This window comes from Salvelinus alpinus, chromosome 12 (genome assembly GCF_045679555.1).
Source record: "Salvelinus alpinus chromosome 12, SLU_Salpinus.1, whole genome shotgun sequence".
Classification (NCBI taxonomy): Eukaryota; Metazoa; Chordata; class Actinopteri; order Salmoniformes; family Salmonidae; genus Salvelinus; species Salvelinus alpinus.
Window position 1 is genome coordinate 41234097 of NC_092097.1, and position 10000 is coordinate 41244096.

The 10000-nt window shown below is 42.1% G+C and overlaps 1 protein-coding gene across 3 annotated transcripts in view; it reads right to left on the bottom strand.

Moving 5' to 3' along the window:
* The window catches only part of LOC139536142 (voltage-dependent calcium channel subunit alpha-2/delta-3-like), a 127476-nt gene that overhangs the window by 43529 nt on the left and 73947 nt on the right, over window positions 1–10000 (bottom strand). For all 3 annotated transcript variants that reach the window (XM_071336371.1, XM_071336369.1, XM_071336370.1), the window contains exons 15-20: window positions 5312–5383; window positions 5133–5213; window positions 4954–5028; window positions 3467–3550; window positions 3005–3076; window positions 2832–2893 (exon numbers count right to left, since the gene is read on the bottom strand). In XM_071336371.1, coding sequence (XP_071192472.1) covers window positions 2832–2893; window positions 3005–3076; window positions 3467–3550; window positions 4954–5028; window positions 5133–5213; window positions 5312–5383 — 446 coding nt within the window. The remainder of the gene's footprint in view (window positions 1–2831; window positions 2894–3004; window positions 3077–3466; window positions 3551–4953; window positions 5029–5132; window positions 5214–5311; window positions 5384–10000) is intronic.

Below are 10000 nucleotides of genomic sequence, written 5' to 3' on the forward strand. Positions count from 1 at the left end.
GTTTCCTCTAGATGTGATACTTGGCATTCAGGCCAAAGAGTTTCTCATGGTCTGAGAGTCCTTTATGTCCTTTTGGCAAACTCTTGTGCCTTTTACTGAGGATTGGCTTCCGTCTGGCCACACTATCATAAAGGTCTGATTGGTGGAGTGCTGCAGAGATGGTTGTCCTTCTGGAAGGTTCCCCCATCTCTACAAAGGAAATCTAGAGCTCTGTCAGAATAACCATTGGGTTCTTGGTCACCTCCCTGACCAAGGCCCTTCTCCCCCGATTGCTCGTTTGGCTGGGCGGCCAGCTCTAGGAAGAGTCTTGGTGGTTCCAAACTTCTTCAATTTAAGAATGATTAAGAATGATGGAAGCCACTGTTTTCTTGGGGACCTTCAATGCTCCATACATTTTTTGGTACCCTTCCCCAGATCTGTGCCTCGACACAACCTTGTCTCGGAGCTCTACAGACAATTCCTTTAAGCTCATGTCTTAGTTTTAGCTCTGACATGCACTGTCAACTGTGGGACTTTATATAGACAGGTGTGCTTTTCCAAATGTTGAGTAGCCTCGCTTCACAGCCAAAAATAAAATTAAACCATCTAGTGTTCAGCTTAATAACAACACAATGTCAAATATAGGTAGCCTAGTCAAAAAATAAACATCCAATAAACATCCAATCACATTAACCATTACTCTCTCGTGGGAAACCTTCACTCTTGTAAAGACATTTAGAAACTAAACATAACCATTTGAAAAATAAACCACAGGACTTTTTTGAGCGAGAATAAAGACGACTTTCGAGTAGTAGGACATGTATAAAAGCAACAGATACCATTAATAACAAGGGGCTAGAAGCGTCTTACATGGTGAGCTACCGAGTGGCTAGGACAGGCCAGCCTCATACTATTGTGGAGGACTTCATTCTTCCTGCTGCCGCGGATATGTCTGGGACAATGCTGGGGGAAAAGGCCCAAAATAACAATACAGACAATGCCTTCATCAAACAACACTGTTTCACGATGCATCAGTGACATGGCAGGAGTTGTTTTTAAACAATTTCTGCTTCGCATGCAAGCCAGTGAATTATATGCGTTACAGCTGGATGAATCAACAGATGTCGCGGGCCTGGCACAGCTCCTGGTATATGTCCGTTAAGGTTTATGGGGTTTAATTAAGGAAGACATCCTCTTCCTCAAACCACTGGAAACCAGGACAATATGAGAGGATATGTTTAAAGTACTGGACATCTTTGTGACATCAAATGGACTTTGGTGGTCAAGATGTGTTGGTATCTGTACTGATGGTGCAAAAGCCATGACAGGGAGACATAGTGGAGTGGTAACGCACGTGCAAGCAGTTGTTCCCAACGCCACTTGGGTACACTGCAGCATCCACCGAGAGGCTCTTGCTGCCAAGGGAATGCCTGACAGCTTGAAAGACGTTTTGGACACTACAGTGAAATTGGTTAACTTTGTTAAAGCGAGGCCCCTGAACTCTCGTGTATTTTCAGCATTATGCAATGATATGGGCAGCGACCACGTAACGCATTTACAACATACAGAAGTGCACTGGTTATCAAAGGGCAAAGTATTGACATGTTTTTTAAAATTGAGAGACAAGCTTAAAGTTTTCTTTACTGACCATGATTTTCACTTGTCTGACCGCTTGCATGATGAAGAGTTTCTCACACGACTCGCCTATCTGGGTGATGTTCTTTCTCGCCTGAATGATCTGAATCTTGGATTACACGGACTCTCCACAACTATATTCAATGTGCGGGACAAAATTGAGGCTATGATTAAGAAGTTGGAGCTATTTTCTGTCTGCATTAACAAGGACAACACACGGGTCTTTCCATCATTGTATGTTTTGTGTACAAATGAACTCAAGCTTACGGACAATGTCAAATGTGATATAGCGAAGCACCTGAGTGAGCTGGGTGAGCAATTTCGCAGGTACTTTCCCGTAACGGACTACACAAACAACTGGATTCGTTATCCCTTTCATGCCCTGCCTCCAGTCCATTTAACGATATCTGAACAAGAGAGCCTCATCGAAATTGCAAAAAGCGGTTCTGTGAAAATTTCATTTAATCAGAAGCCACTGCCAGATTTCCGGATTGGGCTGCGCTCAGAGTTTCTTGCCTTGGCAAATCACGCTGCTAAGACACTGATGCCCTTTGCAACCACGTACCTATGTGAGAGTGGATTCTTGGCCCTCACTAGCCTGAAAATTAAATGCAGGCACAGACTGTGTGTGGAAAATTATTTAAGACTGAGGCTCTCTCCAATACAACCCAACATTGCAGAGTTATGTGCATCCTTTCAAGCACACCCTTCTCATTAACCTGTGGTGAGTTATTCACAATTTCTGATGAACAAATAAGGTTTTATATGTAAGATGGCTAAATAAAGAGCAAAATGATTGATTATTATTATAATATTATTTGTGCCCTGGTCCTATAAAAGCTCTTTGTCACTTCCCACGAGCCGGGTTGAGACAAAAACTCAAACTCATTCTTATGTTTAATAAATGTATCATGTAGTGTGTGTGTGGCAGGCTTACAATGATGGCAAAAAACAACATTTGAGAGTGCTCTGACCCTGGTGTTAGAGGGGGTACGCAGCTGGAGGTTGAATGTTTTAAGGGGTACGGGACTACAAAAAGTTTGGGAACCACTGATCTAAAGGATGATCAATGGAAACAGGATGCACCTGAGCTCAATTTCGAGTCTCATAGCAAAGGGTCTGAATGTGGAAAAAGACAAGGGGTCTGAATACTTTCCGAATGCACTGTACATTAAACATTAGAGAATGTATTAAGATAAATAGGAAACTGCGCAAACCTGAAGGGAGTTCCCTTGACTTCAGTGTAGTAGTAGTCATTGTGCATCTTCAGGACACGTTTCTGATAGCACAGACGAAAGCACGAAGCATGAGGACTCATCCATTGATTTCATTACAGTCCACAGTCTTTGATATACAGTAACTGTAAGTCATCCTCCTCCTCCCGTCTCACCCCTTTGTCCACTGTCTTCTTCACTTCCATGGAGAAAGTCCCAGTCTTCCTGTTGACCATGGCATTACGCAGCTGAAACAGAAAAACAAGCTGTAAGGAGTCTGTGCAGTGCTGGTGTCATCATTATTAGACACCAGGAGGTGTTATATTTGTTCAGTTCGATCAGTCCAGCATTCAATCAGAGGCGCGTTACAGAGTAACACACTGGACAGCCGATAATGCTCCTTTTAAAGGTAATTTACGCTTGAGCAGACATCTGCAGCATTTACCATGAATGTGATCTCCACGAATGTCTGGGATATTGCCTTTAAAAGTTACCTTGTTGAATGTCCAGTGTGCTACTATATAACACGCCTTAGATTGAATTCTGTCAATAGTATTATTATTTAAAATTAAACCAGGCTGTCTGTATTAGGAATCAGATGTGTGTATAGTGTTTGTTATGTCAGGGTTTAGACGTACAAAGTCATCCTTGTCCTCCCACTCCACCTCAGACAGGTCCACACTGCTATAGTTGGGTTTCCTCCTCTTCTGGCCCTTCTGGTACTGAGGCACAGAGGAACACATATTTGATGGAAACAGTTTCAGATTTTGGTTGCACTGTGGATGTTCTGTGTAAACAGCACATTTCAGGCCTCCCGAGTGGTGCGGTGATCTAAGGCACTGCATCACAGTTGCTAGTTGTCCCACTAGAGATCCTGATTCGAGTCCAGGCTCTGTCGTAGCAGGCTGCGACCGGAAGACCGAAGGGTCGGCGCACAATTGTCCCAACCTCGTCCGGGTTAGGGGAGGGTTTGGCCGACAGGGATGTTATTGTCCCATCGCGCTCTAACGACTCCTGTGGCGGGCCGGGCACATGCACGCTGACACGGTCGCCAGGTGTACGATGTTTCCTCCGACACAATGGTGTGGCTGGCTTCCGGGTTAAGCGGGCATTGTGTCAAGAAGCAGTGCGGCTTGGTTGAGTCGCGTTTCGGAGAACGCATGGCTCTCGATCCTCGCCTCTCCCGAGTCCGTACGGGAGTTGCAGTGATGAGACAAGACTGTAACTACCAATTGGATACCATGAAATTGGGGAGAAAAAGGGGTAAAAGTTGTAAAAAATCGAATAAAAATGAACCACATTTCAGAGTGAACCTTTTATAAGGCTTCACTAACACTGTCTTGCTCAAAACCAGAACACTCCTAGCCTGATCAAGCAGACTGACTCACTGCGCAGAATGTTGACCGCTCAAACAGAATGTTGACCGCTCAAACAGAATGTTGAGCTATAGTGCCATCAGGCTGGTTCCACCAGGTTAGAACTCCCCAGTTCAATAACGCCTAATTGATCAGTTCAATCAACAACCAATAACATAAAAACATCCAGTCCAATAGAGTCTGGTTCAAGCTCAGAATACACTCCCACAGTCACATCACAGTCTAAGACACAAAGAAACCCACACAGGGACGCTAATATTACACAGACACTGTTACACACAGATCCACTAGAACATGTTTCCAGTGGGAACCCAAGCAGGATCCCAGAGAGTAAGTGTCTATGGTCTAGTCTACAGTTACAGGTGAGTGTCTATGGTGCAGTCTATGTATAGGACAGTTACAGGACAGGAGGGTTACCTCAGGGTTACTGTTAGCTCAGTTAGCCAGGGCCAACCAGACCTACAGTAGTATCAATGGTCTGTATCCCTCCCTGCATACATATATCAAAGGAAAAGGTGAGGATTATAGATTGCTACCGAGCAAGTTGGGAGGCTCACTCACTCAAACTTGTTCTGTTTTTCAAAACACGGATATTCATTGGCGGCATTATATGTATTAACTATTCAATGAACCGCTCTCCTGCTTACTATATAGTCCAAGGTGTAGGTGCAGGTTAGGGTTAATGCAATGTTGTGGCAAGGTTACAGTTAAGGTTAGTGGACAAGTGTGTTTAGGAGACAGTGTATTACCAGTGGCCTCAGGTCTGGATGGGTCAGGATGTAGCCGTTGTTAGTGATGGCAAACGCGTAACCGTGGATACCCAGCTGAAGGCACACAAATAATATAGAGATAATTGATTACATGAAGTAGAGTGTAGGAGAACAGTAAATGACAATGCGTCATAACTTTGGGTTATTAGACACTGTACCAGGTGTTTAGGGATGATCTTCATGAGTTCCTGTAGAGGAATGTCTGTGCCCACTACCCCTAGGAGAATACCCTGGTTCTTCTGTAAGGAGAGGAGAAACAGACAAGACTCAATGACAGAGAGAGAGAAAAATACAGACTGACAGACAGACAAACAGACACAAAGACACACACACTTACCGTTTCGTTCTTGGTGCTGAACACAGGCATGGCCACAGTGGTCATCAGGCTGGGGCCCTTCTTGTTTCTGGACTAAGACAGAACACAATGTCAGAGACCGTGTCTACTGAGATTCCTTATGTTTTAACTATCATAGGCTGTTGCTACAGTATTCCCTTTCTGACTGATGCTAAATGCTAATCTGAGTCAACAGAGGAATATACGCAACAATGTCCATCCGTGCCAAGTTTTCATCAAAATAGATTTCACCAAACAGACGTTTATACAAAATAAACATGTCTGGCGGGCGGCAGGTAGCCTAGTGGTTAGAGCGTTGGACTGGTAACCGAAAGGTTGCAAGATCAAATCCCCGAGGTAAAAAATCTGGCGTTCTGCCCCTGAACAAGGCAGTTAACCCACTGTTCCTAGGCCGTCATTGAAAATAAGAATTTGTTCTTAACTGACTTGCCTAGTTAAATAAAGGTACATTTTTTAAAAAGAAGACAGTCTCAGAGCTCCCAACTCTCATGCATTGGCTGTGAGACACACATATTTGCCACACCTCTTATATCTCACGCAGTGAAAAGTACTGTATTTATTTTTCTAATTAGTCCATTGTATAGTCAGTTAACTTTTAACTTTTCAACTGTACTCCAAATATTTTTGAAGTCGTAGCATTTGCGCCTGCAACTTAACATCACGAGCAGAACCTCTATCATTGTCCTGTTTTACCACAACACTGTGAACCGCGGGATATTGAAGCATATGATTGGTCTATTTATGTAAGGGATCAAGGGAATATGATGCGCGTTTTAAAGAAACGCCCCTCAAGATTAGGAGAGTGGAGCTGAATGGAGAGAGAGAGAGAACGTTCTCAGCAGAGTTTATCAAACTGTAAAAAGAGCAGCATGGTAGCTGTTTTATATACACTGTTGTCAACAAAATTACAGTATGTTTTAGCAGGGAAGTTTAGTAGGGTGACCTGATTTGTAACTATGAAAATCATTTTGTCAAACATATTGTGAACCCAAAAGTGTACGTTTGATTCTAGAGGAGGAACAATACATATTACAATCATTTGGTTATGGTGTAGGGGCAGATTCATGTAATTTTGTCTTCAGGAGATTTTATTATATATTTACTTTATTTAGTCTGATCAGTGGAACAATTCTTATTCTTAACAATGGGCTAATTAGTGTGCTTGTCAGTAGAAGCACTACTGTTATTCCCAACACTTAATTTATTATTCTACTTCTTCTACATTTTTCCAGTGTAATCTGATAAGCCTACTTCTGTTTTTGAAAATGGATAATATGGGGCTATGTATTTTTGCAGCCATTCATGGACAGTTTTGAATAAGTCATACAAATAAGCATTGGATATTGAATGCTCCAGGCCTCAAATATAATTTTGGACATTTTACTATTGTGCACATGCAAGGCAGAGATGGTAGGGGGACTCACAACTCATAAACACATCACATAATGTCTATGGAGAGTAAGATGATGACAAGGATCTTCAACTAGTAGACATAAACCACCTGAATATTGATATTCATTAGATTTTTCTTGAAGGTTGGATGATTTTGAGAAATTAATTGTTATAACAAATACATTATAACAATAACACCCAGTACTTGGGAAAGTTTCTTCCATTCCTATTTTAAAAAGTTCACCCAACTTACAAAATCTTTGTGTGCTTACCTTGAAAACAATCTATGGACAAGGAGACTGCAATCTATGATTTGCTTACCCACTGCCATCAACCATTAATATAAACATTTCCTGTACAGAGCCTTGGTTTAATGGTAAAACTCCCTGCACATGTTGCATATAACTTTCAACCTGAGAACAGGGATCAATCCCTACTTCCTACCTTCCCACTATTTCTAGCATTTGTGTCTCCCCATTACTGTCTGAATGAAGTGTCTAACCACCTAAAAAGTAACAAAGTCCTCATATTTTGAGTGTTCATTTAATGTTCAAAGTATCCTGAATACACCTGACCTGTGGTGTATTTGTTTTTAATGTTCCACCTTGGTCATAGCCCTAACTAAATCCATGTCGAAATACATAAAATTGCAGGAAATTAGCTTTAAAACAGTACCATTTTACAACCTCCCCATCTAGGGGTTGTGCCAGGGAGCAATGAAATTATCATATTACATCTCACTCCAAGTTGTCTTCAAAAGTTGGAAGCACTACAGTCTGGACTATAACACTATGGTTAATGTTGCTCGTAGTTTGTGGCTTTACAGTACATTTATAGTGAAGCTCCGGTTTAGAGCAATCCTCAGTGTTTCTTGTTTGGCTGAGAGCGGGGCTATGCTCAGCAAAATGAGAAGTGACTTGACTAAACACATGAGCTGTCATGTTGGCATGAAGGATTGGGAGACAGACGCAGGAATGCATAATCGTTTTTTAAATTAAGCCCAAATGACGGCGTGCCTTGTAAAGGCACGGGGACGAAGACCAAACAAACCCGTAACAAAACCCAGGGTAGAATCCCAAACAAAAGAGTGAGGAGTACCTCAAATAAATAACACACACGCACAATGATTAACCCACGGGACGAGACCCGTAATCATCTGCCCAATCCACAATGGCACAAAAGCCAAAACACACAGCACAGGTACTCACACGCACCAACAGACATTGTAACAATAATCGACAGCCCAATGGAAACCAAAGGGCACATATATACAAATACAGTCAGTGGGAATAGGGGACATGTGTGCGTAATTAAAGTTCCGGAGGCATCCGTGACATGAGCTCACTGAAACTAGGTCTGCTATTCCCTCACCTCACAGGCTCATGGACACAGCTGTGACTGTGTGTACTGGGTGTGATTGTGTGGCTATTTGTGTGAGTGTGAGTGTGTGTGTACTGTGTATATGTATGTGGCTGTTTGTGTGCAGGATAGAATGTGCATTGCAAAAAAGAGTGTGTCCATGTACAGTACAGAACATGTGTCGGTGAGAGGTAGTGAACTGTGTAGGGTACTAAGGTACTGGATTACTAAGGTACTAGGGTACTAGGGTACTAGGGTACAAAGGTGCTAGGGTATTAGGGTAATAAGGTACTAGGGTACTAAGGTAGTCTCTGTATGGTACTAGGGTACTAGGGTATAAAGGTACCAAGGTGCTAGGGTACTAAGATAGTACCCCAGTACCATGCAGAGGCTATCTTAGTACCCTAGCACCTTGGTACCTTTGTACCCTAGTACTTTATTTTTATTTATTTTATTTAACCTTTATTTAACCAGGAAGGGCTCATTGAGATTTAAAATCTCTTTTTCAAGAGCGTCCTGGCCAAGATAGGCAGCACCAAGTCATTACAAAAATTACAGACAAACAACATGAAAAACTACAAGTAATCTAGTAAAAACCATAGAATTCACAAGAGTATAACAAAATCATAAAATAGCAAATTAAAAACATTGACAGGTCAGGGAATCAGTCTCAAGATCATTCATCAGTGATTTAAAAATACCAATCGGGACAAGTTCTTCCAGTTTAAAAGTATTTTGTAAGGCGTTCCAAGACGATGGCGCAGAGTACATAAAAGCCCTTTTACCCAATTCAGTTCGGACATTTGGAACAGTTGGCAGGATAAAGTCCAGCGAACGAAGAGAGTACCCACCACATTTCTGAAAAATAAAAATGCCCAAATAAAAAGGTAGTAAACCCAAAATGGCTTTATAAATAAAAGTATACCAGTAACTGAGCCTACGAGTGACTAGAGAAGGCCAGCCAACCCTGGTATACAAAGTGCAGTGGTGCGTAAGGGTTTTGCAGTTTAAAATAAATCTCAAAGTGCCATGGTAAAGGGTGTCAATTGATCTCAAACACTGAGCGGAAGCATTCATATATAAAATATCCCCATAGTCTAGTAAAGGCATAAATGTAGCTGATAATAGCCTCCTTCTGGCTTCAAAAGAAAAAGAGGGCCTTATTCCTAAAATAAAATCCCTTAAAACTTTAGTACCCCAGTACCATGCAGAGGCTAAAGTACTAGGGTACTAGTGTACTAAGGTAGTCTCTGTATGGTACTAGGGGACTAGGGTACTAAGGTACTAAGGTGGGAGAATGTTTCTTTGCTAACTCAACAAAATGATTAATGTAGGGTTTCACCATCGACCACCCTCTCCCTCCCAGAGCAGCAGCCCACACTGGGAATAGAAGGGTTCAGTACAGACACACAGAGAATAGAAGGGTTCAGTACAGACACACTGGGAATAGAAGGGTTTAGTATAGACACACAGGGAATAGAAGGGTTCAGTACAGACATACAGGGAAAATAAGGGTTTAGTATAGACACACTGGGAATAGAAGGGTTTAGTACAGACACACAGGGAATAGTAAGGTTCAGTACAGACACACAGGGAATAGAAGGGTTCAGTACAGACACACTGGGAATAGAAGGGTTTAGTATAGACACACAGGGAATAGAAGGGTTCAGTACAGACATACAGGGAATAGAAGGGTTTAGTATAGACACACAAGGAATAGAAGGGTTCAGTACAGACATACAGGGATTAGAAGGGTTTAGTATAGACACACTGGGAATAGAAGGGTTTAGTATAGACACACTGGGAATAGAAGGGTTCAGTACAGACATAGAGGGAATAGAAGGGTTTAGTATAGACACACTGGGAATAGAAGGGTTTAGTACAGACACACAGGGAATAGTAGGGTTCAGTACAGACACA